Source organism: Nyctibius grandis, chromosome 6 (genome assembly GCF_013368605.1).
Source record: "Nyctibius grandis isolate bNycGra1 chromosome 6, bNycGra1.pri, whole genome shotgun sequence".
NCBI lineage: Eukaryota > Metazoa > Chordata > Aves > Nyctibiiformes > Nyctibiidae > Nyctibius > Nyctibius grandis.
This window is the reverse complement of record NC_090663.1, coordinates 53,810,516-53,830,418: the sequence shown is the minus strand read 5'-3', so window position 1 is coordinate 53,830,418 and position 19,903 is coordinate 53,810,516. Positions and strand designations below refer to the sequence as shown.

Sequence of the window (19,903 nt, the reverse complement as noted above, 5' to 3'; positions counted from 1 at the left end):
GCTGCAAGTTTTGTTTTTGCATACCTTCCTTCTGTAGGGGATAGCTCCTTCAAATCCTCTAGGCAGGGCTTCACATTCAGGAGTTTTTTGTACAGAGCCAAGGGAAAGTGAAGGTCTACCACTGTGAAGTTGTATATTGCAAGACCGCATATGATGCCAATCAAGTGAAACCAGTTGTGTTCTACAAAACACTGCAAAACCACACAGAAAAATCCTGATGAGACACACTGTCATGGATGCAATGCACTGTACCCTTTCCCCCATGCACTAAAAAGCTAGCCCTTGCTCTTCCAACTGGGAAAAAATCAGAGAGCTCCCATCAGGTCCCAGTTTGGTTGTGAATTCCTTGCTGGCGAGTGGCACAGAAATGAAGACTCAGAAACCAAGCCCTATTACTTTTGTAAGCCATGATTAGCTATGGAAACAGCAACAGCTGCTTTCTACCTTTATTGCCTTTTATTTCCTCTTTACATACCTCTGCATTTAGACATTAACAAAGCTTTGACGTTTGCCGTCTATGTACTGCAAGAAAATGTGTTAACAATTCCCTCCCTATCACCCATCTTATTTTCTATTAAAAGCTTATGCATAACCACAGTGCCACCCAGGCAAACATGCCAACATAGGTGTTGGTATACTGGCCTTCACTCCTTCGCATATTTACTCTCACACTGGTGTATCAGTCACAGACTGGCTGCCTATACTTGTTAAATGTTGTAAATTCGTGACTCATTTTCAGTGCTTACACTGTCATTATTCTTAGTGTCAAAATACTTCTTTTTATAGCATTAACATGAAGAGTAATTGCTCTGTAATATTGTTTACAAGTTACAAAAGGTGCCACGTAATTTCCTTCCTCATAAAATGTAATTACTAGATTAAAAGAACCCCCGCCAGGGCACCTACGCTTTAAGGGAAGGCTGACAACACCATTTTCCATCTTGCTAGGTAGGCAGGTGAAGAAAAAAGGACATAGACCACCACCTCCAGCATAATGCTATCTGACAGGCACAGAACTTGCACTCCACACCCTTCCAAAACCAACCAACTCTCATTACAAACCACATTTCTGCCGTTTAAGACCTTCCTCACATAAAGCATTAAGAAGTTTAGACCCTGAAGGCGATAACAATGCATGACTAAGTGGCTTGGTTGCAATTATGTGAACAGCAAGGGAAGCACAGAATTCTAATGCCATTATGACCTAAACCTCTGGTTCTGTAAAATAGCACATGATTATCACATTCATGATAACAAGAGTTCTATTAACTGTCATCTGACACTTAATACAAGTTTTATTATGGAATAAGAACGAAGAGAAAGAGCCAACTCCTTAACAGGCACGATCATGGCCGTTCTACTAAAGTTAATGGACCTATACTGATTTCCACTGACTGAAAATAGATCTCACATTGTATTGTGGGTGGAAAATGAGAGGAAGATCATTTCTTTCCCATAGTTTGCCACTAACTTTCTTGTCATTTAATGCAGCATATTATTTCAGTCTGTGTGTACAAAGGGCAAGGGCTTACCGTGTCTGAAAACCACAGCAGGTTTGACTCTGGGTAGTAAGTGAACATGCCATAGATGGGGTTGAGGAGTTCTTTTAACAACAAGAGGAAAAATTCCTTTGTCACTCCTCCAGCGTCAACAGCTTCCTCACCATCAAAGATGACCTGTAGAAAAAGCAGGTCAGTAACAGGGATGCAGAGCTGAGACTGAGTGAAACAGACATCTTTCTAACTGGGAGCCATGCAAAGCAATTTGTCTAACATGCCCAAACCCACTGCAACCCATGACCCTGTTCCAGTGCTCTGCTTGCAGGGAGGGAAAAGGAACAGGGGGTGGCAAATGAGATATTTTGAAAATGTTTAACTCCTTATGCAAATCCTAAATAACCACCTGTCCTCCCAACAACAGAAGCAGCAACATGACAACAGCTGCTGAATTTTGTAGCAACCTCTCAGAGATAAAACATGTCCTGTTCTAGGTGGCCTGTTCCTGCAGAAGAGCGAAACAGAGCCTGCATAATAGCACAGAAATGTTTCCTCCACCACCCCTTAACCAGTAGGCACATCAGGAAAAGCGAGTAAACCCCTTGCTTGCCTTCTTGTAAACTGTCCACTGCCAAAACACTCCAGGAGTTGGAGAGGAGAAAGACCCAACCCCCACATTGATTAGATCAAGTGTCCCTTTGTGCTATACCTATGGAGAAGCCAGTGTACACTGGTGAAGTGGTAGCATGAAAGGCTGCAGAAATGTCAGCTGGATGAGAGGGTGCTAAAGGTGTGGGGAAAACTTACTTTAAGAGGCTTTTTCAAATCAATGTCTGAATGGATGCTCAACTCCCTTAAAGCATCACCGACTAAGTTACTCCTGCGAACGTGAAGTACCAGGAAAGGGCTTCTGGCCAGCAGAGGCTCCAGGGTGAGAAGCATGAAGACATTCTGCAAATTTGCACCATTTATTGCAACCTGTAAATAAGAGAGGGGTGAGAAACAGCCACTGCTCAGCTCCTTTCTTCCTATGGAAGGAAAACAGTTAACAACTATATGCCTGGTGTTCCTTTCCTCCTTACTCTTTTAGTTTGGTTTCCTCAGGGTAGAAGGATTACGTACTTACTCTGTACAAGTGTGCGTGCATGTTTGCCTACCTGCCCCCCTGCCATTTCCCACACCAACACCTTTTGAGTCCATTGATCAATTCACCAAATTTGAGCAGAGAGATCAAATTCCTGAACACTTTTTGACATTAGGCGGGTGGGTGGGAAAGACTTTACTCACGCTCTTATTGAGTCAAGAAACTCAGTGTGAACACAACCCTGATAAAAGGCAGAGTCCACGAGGCAAGGCAGTGTTACTAACGTATCAGGCAAGGAGTCAGTTGACAATCACACCTTGCAATGCAGCAGGGGATTCATCACATACAATTCAAAGCTCTCATCTACATGGATTTTCTGGCACTGGGTAAGGCCCAAAGGCCAGTCAAAGCTTTGACCACGAATAGTATATTCATTCTCATGCATCATCCATAGTAATCGGCAAATTCACATTTGTAAATGCAGTTTAAAAGTCAGTTGACCCTGAGACAGAAATCCAATGGAAACCAGGCTTCCCCCATTCTAGCACTCACAGAAGTACTGGTTTCTTTGGCCTCTGAGTGGTTGTCTTCATAAAGATCCTGCTGTCCTGCCCAGATAAGGTAGATGCCCTTCTCACAGCAGTGCATTGCTCACAAACTGGGCAGCTGGAAATATACAGAAGAGGGTGGCAAAATGAAAGCAGGAGAAGGTGACTCCAGCTTCTGAGTGTAGGGTGAGCCTCCTCTGCCTTGCTGTGGGCTATGTGTTCAAGTGGCCATAGAAAAGCTGAGAGATGGTTATTACATGGAACCAGCATCACGGCCACAAGTAAACGATGACAGTTTTCCACCCTGAAGGAACCTGAGAACCAAAGACCTTGGCAAACTCATTTCACAAAGGATGGGACTAGTCCTAGACCCCAGCTGCACTGGATGATGGACCAGTGCCCAATGCTTTCCCCATCCCAGGAGCCACCTGCATGAGCAATGCCTGGTGCTGGGAGGTTTACATTGGCACAGAGGCCAGCTGTCCTTGTCACAGCCTGTCTGTGAGCTGGCTTGGCTGCCACCTACAGAGTAAGGGTGCTGGAGCTGAACACCTGCTGTGAACATGCTCCTGGAGAGCCTCAAGTCTGTGCCCCTCACTGCAAATGGGTGGGTGAGCTGCTCACAACAGCTGCTGCTTGTAACCATGAATAGTGTCAGGAGCTGGTCTTCAGCCCTCACTTCTGGCATCCACTTCTTCTGCATCAGCCAGAAATTTGAAAAAAGTGACCACTTGCCTGAAAGCTTGCTTACTTTTCCAGCCTTACAGCTCCTCTAACAGAGGCTTCATCTTACTTCTTACCCTTGGACTATCATAAATACACAAGCACTCCTGCCCTGCACAGTTTGAATTTCTACCACTTGCATATCGGGCAGTTCTGATGTTACCAAACATTTTGAAGTGAAAGACACCAAGCACTGCCTCTGCAATATCCAGGACAAAGAGGCTCTCCAGCTACCCTGCTCTCCTGTATCATGGAAACAATAAAGTGCTGTGCACGCTAACTCCTTTCCTTGCAGGCACCAATGCAAAAGGCGAGAAAAAAAAATGCGGCAGGAAAATCAGGAGAGAGAAGGATTACCTGCATCTGTAGTTCTGCGTCTGTCTGTAACATCTTGGTCTTAGCCTGAGCATCGAAGATGAAAGGATAAGAACAGAGTGTCACAGCATCCTGCAAGAAAGGCAGGCAGATTGGTTCCTATTTACAGCTTCCATAGCACTTCTTTAAATGAGAGTCATAAAAACAATTTCCTTACCTGCATGATAGATGGTCTTACTTTCTGTGAAGGAAAAAGAGAAATATTAAAATCTTTTTTGATTTTGTGTCTTGTATTTTTTTTTTTGCATGGACTAGTTCAGAGGTGACCCAAAGAAAATTTTTCTCCTCTGGGACCAACAACCCAGGTTTTTTTCCTCTTAAAGCAAAGCATGGAAACGTCCTTCTCAAGAAAATGCACTAGTCTAATTCAAAACTTGCACATCAAATGTTACAAAGAGGACTAACTGGCAGAGAAGCCTGCGCTAGCCTGCCATAAGTAAAACTTACTGTTATGAGGAAAACTACCCCCCAGGCAGAGACCGTACGAAAAAACAAGAGAGACTGTAAGGCCACAACATGACAATATAAGACCACTCCTGCAATGCAAATTACTCCTCTCATTAGCCATATCAATACATTTTAAACTATTTTTAACTATCACTGTTACATAAATTTGAGTCAATTATTGCTCTGCTCACTAAAAGTAAGCACCGAGCAGCATTATTTAAATGCTGGAAAGTGGGGACAGAGGACATGGCACACAACGTTTAGAAAGCCCATAAAAACACACACAAAAATTCTTGTTACAGTCAGGTTTTACTCTTGCAGCATCCCTTTGGTGGATTTTTTTTGGTGTTTTCTCACACTTGGGATTCCTTTCCTCGCTATAATTAAATAATCATCTCACTGGTTCCTACACAGCGTATTCCAGCCCTCAGTTTAGTTATCTCCTTCCTTACAGATGGGAAAGTGAGGCATAAAAGAGGTGAAGGGTCTTACCCAAGATCACCCAGCAGGTTACTGGAAGAGCCAGGAATAGAACCCACATCTCCTGAGGCTTGGTTCAGTCCCCTAGCCAGAACGCCACACTGCCTCCTCTTACAGAGCAAGATTTTAAGATCACTGGCTACATTATTCACAATACCTGCCTAAACAGCAGAAGTAAAGGGTAAAAATTATAATTTTAGAATACAGGATTTGGCTCCTGAGGTCTCGATTACATTAAAAGGATCCAGTGGCTGAATTAATCCCCTTGTGCAACGCTTGAATGAGATGCACATGAATAATCACAGAGATTGTTGCAAGCGTTAGGTAAATATTGTTAGCTCCAGCTCTTCTGGCAGCCTTATTTTAAGTCAACTTTGTCAAGCCACTACTAAGTACCCAAATCTGAGAGACTTAATATATAGATTCTCCTATATTGAATACATTACACTCTCATCAAGGATATCAAAAATAAATATCTCTACAACCAGAGAGACAAACATAGACAGCTATTTCATGACTATACATAAAACCTCTTACCATTCCAGCCTGATGTAAGAACCACATGAGATAATCCTCCTGAATGTCCACCAAGCTGGAAATCTCAGGGATATAAAACTTATCATGTTCTATGTGTTTAACCTTCTGATTTACCTAGTGAAGAAAACAGACGTTTTTTCAAAATATGGATATATTCAGCATTTTTCTTAGAACACGCAGGTTTGCTTTCATAAAATCAATTACAGCAGCTTGCAACAACAGGCCCCAGAAAGTCTTCCAAAAACACATCGTCCCTTATATTTTAGTACAAACCAAGAAGAATCAAGATAAACCTCTGACTTTTTAGTTCCCCCTCCTCCTCACCTGGACTAACCAGAACCAACACAGTGCGAGCAGAAAGCATCATGAGACAGGTATTTGTAATGCCACAGTGCACACAGCCTGGTGGCTCAGCAGCAGCATTCTTTAGGGTAAATTCCTCCTAGTGTTTGAGACAGGACTAAACAATCTTCAAGTACCTTGAATTCAGGAAAACCACTAACATCTTCCCCATGTGGTGTCTTGGTGGACAATGACACAGCTCACAAGCCAGGGCCATGACCGCTCTGCCCCTGCCAATTGGCAAAGGGCAGACAAGACTGAATCATCTTGAGCCAACGTGCGCCGAGGCTTTCCTCTTACCTTGTGGAGTTTCTCCAGAAGTCTGAGAGCAGCTGTAATGTAGCTACTGAAGAGGACTGGGATCAACAGTGTCTTCCTTCCACTGAGGAGGTAAACCACTGCACCTTTATAGAGATCCACTAGCCTGAGGAAATATCTTGGGCACACTTGAGACCACCAGTTATCTGTAAAGCAGAGGAACATCAACACTAATCCTGAATTAAAGGCCAGAGTAATCCCTAAATAAGTGGTTACAGCTGAAAATAGGGGAACACACCTAAAGATTGTTTCAAAAAACTTCCCTATTTCTCTCCTAACTGTAGCAACAGAAAAGTGAGCAAAGAGTCAGCTAATTACCAGAAACTGAAAAGCTCTTCCCCTTCCACTCTCATACAACCACCCCAATCATTACCAAGCCCCAATCCCTGATCAGAGTGAAAGCCTGAATTGAAGGGTTTTCAACTTTCAATTCAAGATACTGTTTCAAGTATCTTGTATTCAAGATACTGTGATCTTGCAGGCAAACCGTTGTCTCTCATGAGTGATAAAAAAGCAGTTGCCTGGGCAATTCTCCATAGTACCACATACTTTTCTTGCAGGTGTCAGAGCGTGTCACCTGGCACATCTGCACTAAAGGTCTGAACTCCCTCTCTTTAGAAAGGCTAATTTCTTTCTTGCCAAGGATAGGTAACCCTTACCTCTCCTCTGAAGGGACCCTGACTATTAGTTTCTTTGCTAGAACCAATCCACCTGCAAAGTAGAAGCTGGAGCCTGGGAAACCATCATGTCAGCTGTTACAAACAAATACCAATTTATCCTCTCAGGTGTCAGCACAACAATAGATTCTGGCAGGCAAAAGGATGAGAATCCTGTATGTTTCTGTATGCTAACAATCACAGTGGACTACATATGCTGAGTAGAGGAGGAAAATCGGTTCCAAAGTCTCTTTGAATAAAAAAAAAAAATTCACTAAACCTCAAGATAAATTTCACTGGAGCAATGCTCCTGGAGATCTGAATGCATTACATAGCATTTCACATGATAATATGAGATTTAGTATAAGATAATCTTAAGAAACAGAGTAAGATAACAAGAAAAGTAATAGCTTAGCAAACATGAGTAATGATAATTACGCAGCATATGTCCTGCTTAGCTTAAAATGAGCTCATAGGAAATAATATTAGCAGAAATGAGAAGATTCAGAAGTGGGAAAAGAGCTGGAGTGTTCAGCTTTGTCACAGATCAGCCAACAGGTTTTTCTGCACCTTATATAGGACAAGGTAACTTTATATTATATTTAGTATATTCTTTTATTTTCCTTATACAGAAAGGATATTCTAACATGGACAAATTTAAGAGAATATGATCATTTAATCTTCAAGATACACAAAATCTATGTTCAGAGAGGCATGAAAATTTATCTGGTACTGAATCTCTGAATGTAGGTAAACTAGATAAGGCAAATTAGATTAACCTCTCTAGTAAGTGTTCTTTGAAATTATATTTTACTTCTAAATTAAAACAATTCTTAACCTGTATTTTCTTTCTCATTTATTATCCACACCGCTATAAACTTCATGTGTTTTATATTATTGTAATTAACTTCCCATATCTTACCCATACAGCACATTCTTCGTTTCCTCATAGTTCATGTTTAAAATTCAAATTCTATTTTTATAATTCTTTTACATGGGAACATAGGTTTTGGAGGGAGGATTCCGTGAATGCTTTTGGTTCCCATTCCCAGCTGCTTTGTAGAGGTGAATGCTTCAGAACAACACTATACCACAAATACTACCCAATTATCATTGCAGCCATTGTAACAGAAAAATTAAACCAACACAAAAATATGACTGAAAAACCTAAAGGCAACACTTTGTGTCCCAGCTGGATGCTGAGAACATCAAGCATGTTAAATGCCAACCCCTTACCAAGAACTTTGCTCGGGTTGGTATCTAGGCGCAGAATAGCCATCGCCAGAGGAAGCGTTAAGGTGATATAATACTTTGAGTCTTGGAAGGGTGGGAATTCAGGGAGAATCAGGTAGATCCTCATTGCCTCAACATCTGGCGGTGAGCTGGACAGCTGAGGAATCAAAAAACTTTCAAAGCTCTTCAGTATCTAGAGGAAAACATGACAAAAGAAGGCAACTTATCCTGGGTGATAGAGCACACCCAGCACAGGGGGACTTAACAGCTTTTGCTGATGATCTCTTAAGAACACTCCATAGGACAGGATTAAACTCTGTTTTTTCCAAAATGCATAAACATTTGGATAGGTTTTTCCAGGGCTGGCTAGAGGTTAGTTAACCCCTCTTGTTAAGGTCACATCCCTGCTTTAAAAGCCAAACCCAGAGTAAAAAAAAAAAAAAAAAAAAAAAAAAAACTATAAAAATTATAGCTAAAAAATGGCATGGGAAACAAACATGATTTTATCTCACAGCTCCGCACTCATGAGAGAAATCCTGAGTTAGCTTAAATTATACAACCATAAAATACTCAACTCCTGACAGGCAACAAATGAGCATAGTCATTATTTACAAGTATAACATACAGAGAATTAATTTCAGCAGTCACTTCAAGTATTAAATGCCATGAGATAAAACTTGTTTTTAAAAACAAGTCTTCAAGACACATCCTGAGAAGGTGAAAATCAGCCCAGATCAGTGGAGAAGTATCCATTGATACCATGAAGGATCTGGCCTGCAGATTTGCAACACAATCCTTCCCCAAAAAAACTGCTGTTACTTGCATGTTACAGAGGGACAAAGCCTTTACTTCCCCTCTGAATACCCAAAACCCCAGAAGTGCAATACCTGGTCTAGGAGAATGGAGTGCTGAGAGTTCATCAGCTTCTCAAACAGCACTCTGGTGGAGTTCAGATCAATCCCTGGGATCTTCGGACTGGTTTTAAAATGTTCATCAATTCTTCAAAAAAAAAAGCCCAGACAGACAGGCTTAAGTTTAAGGAAGAGCCACCATTACCTGTGTATTGTCATGGCCTGAGAATAAGCAATGGAGAAATGACCTCTATGGAATTAATCAGACTAGAAACAAAGCAAAAGTTGCAATCTTCTTGCTAAAAACAAGATGGACAACTCTCTCCTTCTGGATTCCTCTGGGCCTTGGTTACGGTTGGGATTCTTGCAGAGAAACACTTTATTGAAGTCTTTGATTTCCCCAGGACTCCTCAACTGACCTAAGAGTCTGCATAGACAGGCTGGACTGCTTAAAAACCTATAAAATACGTATCTATCATATGTATCAGGATCCTCTGTGTTGTCTTCATTATACACTACTTTTATAGCAAAATCTGTTTAATCCCACCCAGTAAGAAAGGGAAGGGTGATGCATAAGAAGACGTTGACTGCTATACAAGGGAACATCAGATGAGGGTTTTCAAAAGAAAACAGGGATAGATATTCAGAGTAGCTTTTTGGCAATTCCACTCTCAAATTTTCTAAAACTAAACAATGACCACAATCAAAACACAGCACAGCTGAGAACAGTCTTCACATGGTCTTTAGTTGCAACAAACATGTGCTGTCCTTTCTGCTGCCCGTGAAAGGCTGTAATTTACTTAGGCTACCTGTGTAAGATGGATAATGAAGACAAGCCTGCAGAGGACAACAGCCTAACAGCCAGATCTAGCAACACTGTCAGGGCCAGCAGGTGAATTACCTAGCTCAGCATCTAGAGCATGATCAGCATCTGTAGCAGAGGTTCTCAGCACCATTGTCTGCAGTAAAGCTGCACATAAAACCTTGCAGTTACAAGTAAAAAAGGTCATTGCTACAATTCCATTGACCTTAAGGATTTCCCAAGCCTGTTACTACTCATCTGAGACTGTACTGTATTAGACGCTCTGAAGGAAGAGATAGCTATTAAAGACGGGATGCATTTGTCAGTTTGCTGGTGTGGCTGTAACGATATGAGAAGCTAAACACAGCCTGCAGTAGCAGAATGGCTATTTCCATTACAGCACAGGCACTAGGCTGGAAATAGCTCCTCACAGTCACACAGCAGTACAGAGCACTTCAGGCTGTGATGTGCAGAAGTGGTATTGGAGTGCGCCCAGTCACACATCCATGGAAAAACTGCTTTCCCATCTAACCCTGTGTACCACAATGCTGTGCTGCAAACAGGCCTATATGGCATTAGGATACTGGAGGGATATACTAGGGTATTTCTATCAAGTGCACCATGACATAAGGCTTCACATATAAAGGTACATGGTTAAAAACAGCCTCACTTCAGTGTATGATGGCTTCAAATTTTATGATTCGTTTCGTCAAAGATTTTCTGTAAAAGTTAAGTCCTGTACTAGCCAAGACATCATTAAAGTGGAAGGAGAACTGCACTGAGGTGAAGTCATAAACTCCACTCATTTCCACATTCGAAGGAGACGTGGGACTATTTACAGTGACTCAACAACTTGGATATCTCAACAAGTGTTTTAAACCAACACGACACAACTCTCCTGACGCAGTAACACGCTGCCTTGTCACAACACTAAAGAAGAAACCATTGGACAAGTGGAAAAATGCAAGAATAATGAGTAAATTGTTTTCTTTTTCAAGTTGCTCTTGGAAAATATTACTCAAAGGTTACTCAGAGTAACTAAGCTTTTCTTCACCTAGTCACAGGTCATTTACTCATCACATCACCATAAAAAATTTCTCCTCCTCCTCATCTTATGCTGTTACCTCCCCAACACTTACAGACACAGCCAACGCAACCCTTCCCAACCCACAGCTTTTGACTCAGCTATGCATATTAGAACCTTGTCACCACCTATTGCTGGTTACACCCATTTGAAATTCCTGCTTTTGTATGTAAGTAGGAGAACAAAACTTTCCACAACTGATGTCACCTAAAAGGAAAGTACTTCCATGCAGCCTCAGATGTATTTTTCAAGAGCAGCCTGGGTTGAAGTACACCTCCACACACACTAGCCCCCACCAGCTAGCTCAGCTGGGTAAGAGACAATTCAGACACCTGGCATCACTCACTTCCCTTAATGTCATATTCCTATCCTTCTCTTTTAAAGATCTTGATATTCATTTCATAAGGAAAAATAACAGCTGTGGTAACTTCAAGGAATCCATGCCACTCACAGTACACTCACTATGCACTTTCTCAGACCATTTGCCTCCTTATCCAGCTCTGATCACCCACCTCTTTAGCGGACACTCTCCACCCCTGTCTCCTGTCTGATCAGAAAAAAAACAAATCCCACTGCAGCAGTGAGTGAAATAAAGCGATTCCAGTCTGCCTCAAGGGAAAGCCACACTTCTGGACTCTGTTTGCCACTTACTTCTTCTCCAAGAAGCTTCCATTCCAGCAGGCAGCTGAGGACAGTATCTGAACAACATTACTATTTGCAGCAGGAAGACAAAAGAAAACAGAGATAGAGGTTATGAACAGATGTCTCAGCAAATCTCTTCAGATCTCTTTCCTTCCTTCTATGGGAAACAACATCAGGATCACCCCTTCAGTGACATAGAGGGCAAGTGGTTCATTCAGGATCATGCACCGTCGCTCTTTGAAAGGAGGGATGTTAGCAGTGCCTCCTTTCCACCTATTCTGCCCTTATCATGGCAGGCACACAGGGGAAGGAATTTAATCAGTCTCTTCACAAGTTCTTGCTGCTTTTCATGAACTCTAAGCATAAAACAAAGGACAACTTTAAAATCCATTTCCCACCCACCATTTGCAATGTTCTGAAGCAGCCTCAAATTCCTCTGGTTTTGCTTGGAAGCTCTAACCTGGCAACCTTGTGACTGGCAACTGTGCTCCCCTTGGATACAACCAAGAACCACACTTGAAAAGGCTGCTAAATTTCAAGTGAAAGCATGGAACGGAAGCAAACAAAATTATTTAAATAAAACTTTCAACAAAAGGCTTGTTCAGTGCCACAATACGTACTTGACAGAATTTGAACTGTTCTTTTCTAAAAGCTTTTGCCTCCAGACATCTATAGTTTCATCATTTATTAAATGGGTGTAACGTGTTTCATTTATGGTCCGGAAATCATCAGCAGGCAAGGAATTCTGTGAGAAGATACAGATTTCAGCAAAGACGAGGCTTGTAAAACAATTCTTTCTTATTCATAATCTCTGTTTTTGATATACAACTGACAGCTTCCTTAGTGTGGTCTCTGAACAGGTTTGGTTGTGGCATTGCTAAGAAGTCCAAAGGGAAAAGCATGGAAAGGTATGGAAAAAAAACAAGATCATCATCAAATACATTTTTAAAAAGAGGAAAAGAAAAAAATCAATATATCATTTCCTTAAATGTATCAAAGCCCTCTTAAATACTGCCATATATAACTACAGGCTTAGTATATTTATTCGAGACGTATTTCCATGCCTCAAAAGTGTATGTTAAACCCTTCTTGAAAGAAATAAGATGACAGAAGCAGAAAAATCAATTCAGCATTCAGCCCTCCCTCCGGTACATCTTGACAAAACCCCAGTGTATGTGGTCCATGGCCCCACATGCAGACGCCAGTGTCTCAGGAGGAAAGCAGCCCCTCATTTCCAGTCTGCAAAGGAGACTGGACTCCCCTACCTGCTGACCAAACTGAAACCAGTGTCTTCCCAATGGCTCTTTGACATGCCTCTACAGGAATGCAACTTTCAGCCACTCCTAAAAAGATGTAAATCCCTGTAACAACTGTCGTCATTGGTAAGGTTTGTAAGGCAGAATGGACTCCAAAGCAACACTTCATTTTCCAGAGATATTACCAAAACCAAAAGATGCATTGCGAAGGCTGGGACAGGGAACCAGACTTGAGAATACATTTAATTTGATTTACCTCATATTTGGAGCAAAGCACAAATGTTTGGTCTCCTCCAGAGAAGATATGTTTAACAATGTGATATTTACAGGCATCTGTTGAGGAAAGACACAGTTGTGTTAGAGGTTGATGAATGCAAGTTCCTACTGTGCCTTTTCCCCCACCTTTGCACTGCCAGTGTCTCAGGCTTTACACTATAAGGAGCACCTGGATGCCCTGAAGGCCAGGCTGAAATCAGTTGGAACTCAAGCTACTCACTGTAGCACTATCTTGAGAGATACACGGGGTCTGGTAGGAGGAAAAAGTTGTAATTTTTAAACTGCAATGGGGGTTTTAAAGAGAAATCAAAGCCTTCGGAAAGCAGTATTAGTACAATTTCATGAAGGCTCAAGATCACCAGATGTTGAGCTCTGCCATGAAAAGAGAAAGGGAGAGGGCACACATGAACAGAGAGAGCAAGAGGTCACCAAGTAATTTCCATAGTGCATTTAGGACAGGAACATGGGTTTCCTTTGCTATTTCAAGAACTTTCACTGAATAATGTCAAGACATCTTTAGACAGCCATGGGTGAAATGAAGTTATTTATGTCCCTTGTGACTCCAAATCATGCATGGTACGTACCAGGTTTCCCTGAGAGCTGCCCATTGTGAGCTGCCCAGTGACCTTTGACGGGAGAGGGACACTTAACATTGCAAGTGTGCCCTGTTCCCAGCTGGCCTCTTGTTCCACAGCCAAATGCATAGATCATTCCTGAAGAAGGCACAAAGGCTAAAGTGTGATGTCTGTAACAGAGATGGGTACAAAGTTTGGGCCTTGTTTAACAATTAAAAGGAAAACAAAAAACAAATGCAGCCTAAAACTTATTCTCAGTTCCCCCAGGCCAGAAGCTGGTGCAAAGTAGCATCTTTGCACTAGGACAAATGCTCAGTTTTTGCCACCTGATGGCACCAGTTTATGGGATGGAGCTCTTTAGGTGGAAGTGACAAAGAGCAGTGTGTGCCAGCATATGGCTGGTACTGGGCTCACCAACAGAATTAGCTTAGTCACTTGCTAAGCCTGTACATATCAAAAGGCAACAACACAGCACCAGTGTTACTAACTCTCTTTTCATGAAAGAGGCTGGAAACTTGTGACCAAAGGGGCTGCTGCTTTAGAGTCTTGCTGAATTATTAAGCTGGAAAGGTATCTTTTACCAGGTTACAGCACAGGGAACAACCCCAACTGAAAAACAACCTCCTTTAGAGGGCCTTAAAATTCTCATGGGAAGTAAAATTTAAATTAACTTAGTTTTGACACGTAGGATGCAGAAGCAAGACTATTCCCGCTATTTACAAGACTCGGTGTCAGCATTAACCTCCACCAGAGAAAATTTCTGACTCCACACAGGACTCACCTGCCACAAGCAATCTGGGATACTTCACTGCCCATTAGCTCAAGAACTCTTCGGGGGTTCACTTCATCATTCATGGAGTCATGTCCCAGTTGCCCACAGGAACCTGCACCGAACGTGAACACCCCTCCACTCTGTTAGCAAATCAAACAGCATATTCTCCATTTAGGGACCCATAACCCAGCAGTATCCCTCTGACTCCAGTTTCAGTATAAACCCAAGCTTAGGCAGAGATTACTGGGGATTTCCAAAGGATTCAGAAAAGAAACTCAGGTTCTGCTAATGCAGCTTCCAAATAGCTACCTTGCCACCCAGAGATTCACAGAATTATCTTTAGGTATGTCTACACTAGTCCAGCTTCCCCCCACCATCACCAGATGAGTCTGAAATTCCAGCAGGTTTAAACATGGCTGAGTAGCGTCCATTTCCACAGTACTTTACGCCCATCTCTGTCAGCTGCTGATCAAAAGGACTGTGACCTTTTTCCCTGAACATGAGCTTCTACATAACTGATCTTCTACATTGCCTTTCCCACAGGAATCCCAGTGCCAGATGTTTTAATTCATTTTACAGTGGAGAACACTGAGGCGCTAAAAAAGGAAGCAACACTTAGGAAGTGGCAGAGGCAAGGCAAGAACTGAGCAGTGATCTACCAAATCCTCGCTCTGTCTGCTAAGCTGTACATCACTTGGACACAGCAGGTTTGGAACTGAAAACCTCTTGTAAATGCTGTGAGGGGCCGCTAATATTTCATTTAAACACCCATTCATTTTGACTTGCATTTTATTCTGATGCACAATATCACACTCTTTATCTCCCAACAAAATGCTATTTTCACCCCTTTGGGTGTATGATTGTTAATTTTTTTTGCTCAAATCTGATTTCTTTGAGCAATTCACCCAAGAGTCACTATTCATTGTCATGGATTACTAATGTCTTCATCTTCAAAAACAGCAATGGATCATGTTGGCAATGAATCTCAGAATAAATTATAATAACACTCTACTTTCCCATTGAGTTTCTTTTACTGGAGTCGGATGGAATATGGTAAGTCAATCTGTTCCTTTCTACCATTACGCAGGAAACTAATGTGAAACCATCGGGCAGGTGAGATAGCAGCCAGGGCTCCCAGGTTAGCATCTTTACCTTTGTCAGAACTGCTGTGTGTTCCTCTCCACAGCTGATGTAAACAACCTTCTGAGATCGCAACAGCTTCACATGACAAGGGGATTCTCTGTCTGCATTGAAGACAAAGAAAATAAAGGAGTTGTTTATTTATAAACACCAACTTAAATGTCTGAAAAAAACACTGGCGGTTTGATTTTCAGATACGGTCTGTGTATGCAGCGGAAGCTTTAACAACTGCGGGGGAAAAAAACATGTCCTTGAGTACTTCACTGCTGCTTTCCTCCTCCAATTCTTAAAAGATTTTCTCAAAGAAAATTGTCCAGAGCAAGAATGCAAATATTGAGAATCTTGTATAAACTCAACATGCACTTGCAGTTGGGAGGGATGAGTGCAGCCTAGCTACACCCACCTTCAGCCTCATGCTTCATTCCAGACTCCTCGCTGACAAGTGCAAACATTTGTCTCCAAAACCTTGCTTAGACCTTTTGCATACAGAACAATCCTGACACATGGGAGACACCAGCACAACACAATGACAAGCTGAATCCCAAGGTGTATTTAAATGCCTAACCTTCCTTCTGCTGTCATCCTTTAAGAAGATTCTCCTACTTGCAAAGGCTAATCTCTGCCAACCGTTAAATGATGCTTTTCTCCTTCACTTTGACATTCCAATCATTAAAAGTGGGTCTCTCGAGGATGAATACACCAAGCAAGGTTACATGTTTTACTGATGTAAAAATAAAATAAAGCTAAGCATTTCAAGGAGCAGTAGGGCACCCCAAAACAGTTAGATATTAAAGGGGAGCAGCTGCTTACTTCATACCAACAAAAAATCAGGTTCCTACCTATAGAAGCTGTCCATTTTTTAAGAGTGTCACCCAAGGATTTGACAGGTGCTTTGTTCTGAGTAGTAAAAGGAAAATGGTCACATTTTCATGGATTTAGAAATGAAAGAAGATTTTTCACTTACTTTATTCTGTATTTTAGCACTCTGATCTTTATTTTGACAGGAATGACACTTCTTATCTCTACAGCATAATTGTTTAAATAACAGTGCTGCAGACTACTCATGTTTGTTGACTTTGCTGTTCATGTTCACTAAGTATAATTCACACTGTCTTACCATGATTCACTTACCATAAATATCAAGTATTTACTACAGTGTCACGTATTGAGGGTAAGCAGAGTATAATCCCTGGCCAACACAGCCCCACAAGCAGATGCCCCTTATATGTTCATCTAAGATTAGCCCCATGTCAAAGCAAGCCTCTCATACATAAACTGCAGCTTTGTTGAAATTAGAAGCCCTTATCTGCCAGTCTGCATGGAAAGAACATGGCTGCTCTTATACAAGATCAGCTCCAGCTTACATATAGTACACGACAATAGACCTGGAGTATTTTTGAGAGAACACAAGATACACAACAAGTCTGACAATTATGTTTCATATTCCTAGAAGTGTAAAGCAAGAGGAAATGATGCATACAACATTTGAGCATCCTTTGCGAAACTACAGGCTGGTTTTGAGTAATCGCTTTAAATACATGGTTCAGCTGGTAAGGCAGGTTGTCAAAATGTATCATTCCCTTACAGGCACACAAAATGTGAGGTAATGCTTTTCTCTTGCAGCACACAGTATTTATATGCTACTACATTATGCAACCTAACATTTACAAATATATACACCTCATGTACTCACCCATGCAAAATAGATTATCCATGCATGGTAGGTATCACATCCACACTCAGTAACTTGCTTAGATACTTAAAGCTACTCAGCAACTGATGAGGAAACTATGAAGATGTTGATTTAAAGCTCCGAAGAAAATCTTTCACTCACTTGCTTTTTGCAAAAAAGTTAAGAATGTGTTAACAACAAGCAGGCGAGATCTGGGCTTTTCAGACTAGTGGGAACGTCGTATCCACTCTTCAGCCTCATTTATAAACCTATCAAGTCTGTTGACTGCTAGGCTTCATTGAACATGGCCACCTGAAAAAAACCATTGGCCCTGTGCATCTGGAAAATTGTGCAACCAATAAATGAGACAACATTTTACAATACTGAGATACTCTGTGTTACCATCATTTTGTAGCATACAGTTGCTCACCAGTCAAAAACTTGTCAGCACACAAGGGAATGGGTTCAACCTGCTGTTCTGCAGGGAGAGCCTTTGCTCCGCATCAATTTCAAACAAAATACAGACAAAGCATTTTTGAGAAGAGGAAGAAAGAATGAGCACTTCCTTCGATGCCTGCATGCTGACCCTCACATCTGAAAGATCTTTCTTTTTGACCTTCCTCACTTGCACTAACATCCACAAGGGGGAAAAAAAGTGTTTCTGTTCCTACTAAGTACGAAAAGCCTGCAGAGTCCACCAGAGACTGTTCCTCTGCCCTCTCCTCCTAAAAGGAGTTGCTGAGGGTTGCATATCTGCCCAGTAAAAATATACTGTCAATGCAAACAGAGACCCTAGGCCAAAAAAAGTCCATCCTTCTTTCACCTAGAAGTATAATTTTAATACCTCGTTCATCACTTAGTCCCAGCTGTCCTGAGCTGTTCTTCCCCCAGCCAAACACAGCTCCTGAGAGAGAGAGGGCAAAACTGTGGGCTCCGCCTGCAGCAACCTGAGCCAAAGGGATCCCATCAAGAGACTTGACACGTTGTGGACTGGCTTGCAAGGGACATTCTTTACCCAAGCCAAGCTGACCATAGCTGTTCTGCCCCCACGTGAAGAACTGGCCATCTGAAACAAGGAAAGAAAGAGAACAGAGAGTAAAAGCTGGTCAACAGAAAAGCAAGGTTGTCAAAATGAACAAGCACCGGTGCTGGGGACTTCACTCCCACCCAAGCCTTATGATGGAAAAATCAAGCAAGACATTCTTTGCCAAAATAAAAGCACAGTCTGAAGCCACTGGGTAAATAAACAGATGTGCAAGTCCAAAATACACTATCAGACTGCTGTAACTTAAACAGCGCAACAAAGAATGGTCTGCATGTGGCACACAGAAGAGTAATAGGCAAGGCTAATTTCAACACAAAGAAATTGATTACACACATTTTTCTACATCAAGATGGAAAGCTTCTAAGTGATCCTGCCATCATCACCACTGAGACAGTGGGTAGCCTGTGTAACATTTTCTTTCTTGACAGCATTGGCAAAGCTCTTCTTCAATATTCATGGTACCTGATCCATTTTATAGCCTCTCATTTGGCCTGAAAGCAGTTGGGACAGGGATGTCCTTGGTTTATTACACAGAAATATACAGTCTTGAACACTGTGCAAAATCTTGGTAATAAATAATGAACGTTACAGTACCTGCTGCCAAAGCCAGGCAATGCCAATTTCCACAGGAAACCTGCAGTATTGTCTGTTGGTTCAATTTCTTTATCAACCTAAAGAAGACACTATTTTAGAATAAGTGTCCACAAATACAGTATCACCTTAGGTCAAAATTATGATTTCCATTCATATATTTGTTCTACACATACATATAATCTATGGTTTTGAGGCTGAGGAATGCAGTGATGCAGATCCATACATAATAGATGCAAATCTGCATTTACTGCCATAATGCTCAATCCAGCCATCCGGAAATGGTGAAAACAGCTGATTCTTGGTGTCTCTCTCACTATTCTTTTTTCAGGCATTGAGATTTTTCATGTTGTCAGGGCCCTAGCAGTTCCTGTGAGTTACAGCACCAAAACCTCTTCGGTGCTCTGTACAGAGAATAGCATGTCAACGGGTCAAGTTATTTCACAGAAATGTTATTTTTAAAATGACACTATCACATCGACATGTGAGCCTGTCTCTCTCTGTTATACTGGAGCCACCTGCAAGTTAAGGACTGTCTTCCCACAGAGCCCTTCAGCTCAAACATTAATGTTTTGTAACTGAAACTCTTTTCCTTTAGAGACTGTTTCAACAATGATAACCACCAAGACAGATAGAATCATAGAATCATTTAGGTTGGAAAAGACCTTTAAGATCATCGAGTCCAACTGTTAACCAAGTGTCCTGGTTTCACTGGGATTTGGTTTCAGTTTGTGGCCAGCCATGGTGATCATAGAATCACAGAATGTTAGGGATTGGAAGGGACCTTGAAAAATCATCTAGTCCAATCCCCCTGCCGGAGCAGGATTGCCTAGACCATATCACACAGGAACGCCTCTGGGCGGGTTTTGAATGTCTCCAGAGAAGAAGACTCCACAACCTCTCTGGGCAGCCTGTGCCAGTGTTCAGTCACCCTCACCTTAAAGAAGTTTTACCTCAT

The 19,903-nt window shown here is 41.8% G+C and overlaps 1 protein-coding gene across 7 annotated transcripts in view; it reads right to left on the bottom strand.

Annotated features, from left to right (window-relative positions):
* The window catches only part of HERC3 (HECT and RLD domain containing E3 ubiquitin protein ligase 3), a 63,248-nt gene that overhangs the window by 14,077 nt on the left and 29,268 nt on the right, over nt 1–19,903 (bottom strand). For 4 of the 7 annotated variants that reach the window (XM_068402737.1, XM_068402736.1, XM_068402742.1 and 1 more), the window contains 17 exons: nt 18,949–19,037; nt 18,154–18,375; nt 15,650–15,741; nt 14,507–14,637; nt 13,735–13,895; nt 13,131–13,207; nt 12,239–12,363; nt 11,628–11,687; nt 9,127–9,238; nt 8,243–8,432; nt 6,333–6,496; nt 5,691–5,804; nt 4,384–4,407; nt 4,209–4,298; nt 2,304–2,474; nt 1,533–1,676; nt 25–191 (listed from right to left, as the gene is read on the bottom strand). In XM_068402737.1, coding sequence (XP_068258838.1) covers nt 25–191; nt 1,533–1,676; nt 2,304–2,474; nt 4,209–4,298; nt 4,384–4,407; nt 5,691–5,804; nt 6,333–6,496; nt 8,243–8,432; nt 9,127–9,238; nt 11,628–11,687; nt 12,239–12,363; nt 13,131–13,207; nt 13,735–13,895; nt 14,507–14,637; nt 15,650–15,741; nt 18,154–18,375; nt 18,949–19,037 — 2,133 coding nt within the window. The remainder of the gene's footprint in view (nt 1–24; nt 192–1,532; nt 1,677–2,303; nt 2,475–4,208; nt 4,299–4,383; nt 4,408–5,690; nt 5,805–6,332; nt 6,497–8,242; nt 8,433–9,126; nt 9,239–11,627; nt 11,688–12,238; nt 12,364–13,130; nt 13,208–13,734; nt 13,896–14,506; nt 14,638–15,649; nt 15,742–18,153; nt 18,376–18,948; nt 19,038–19,903) is intronic. The other 3 variants (XM_068402740.1, XM_068402743.1, XM_068402741.1) reach the window with 3 other exon arrangements.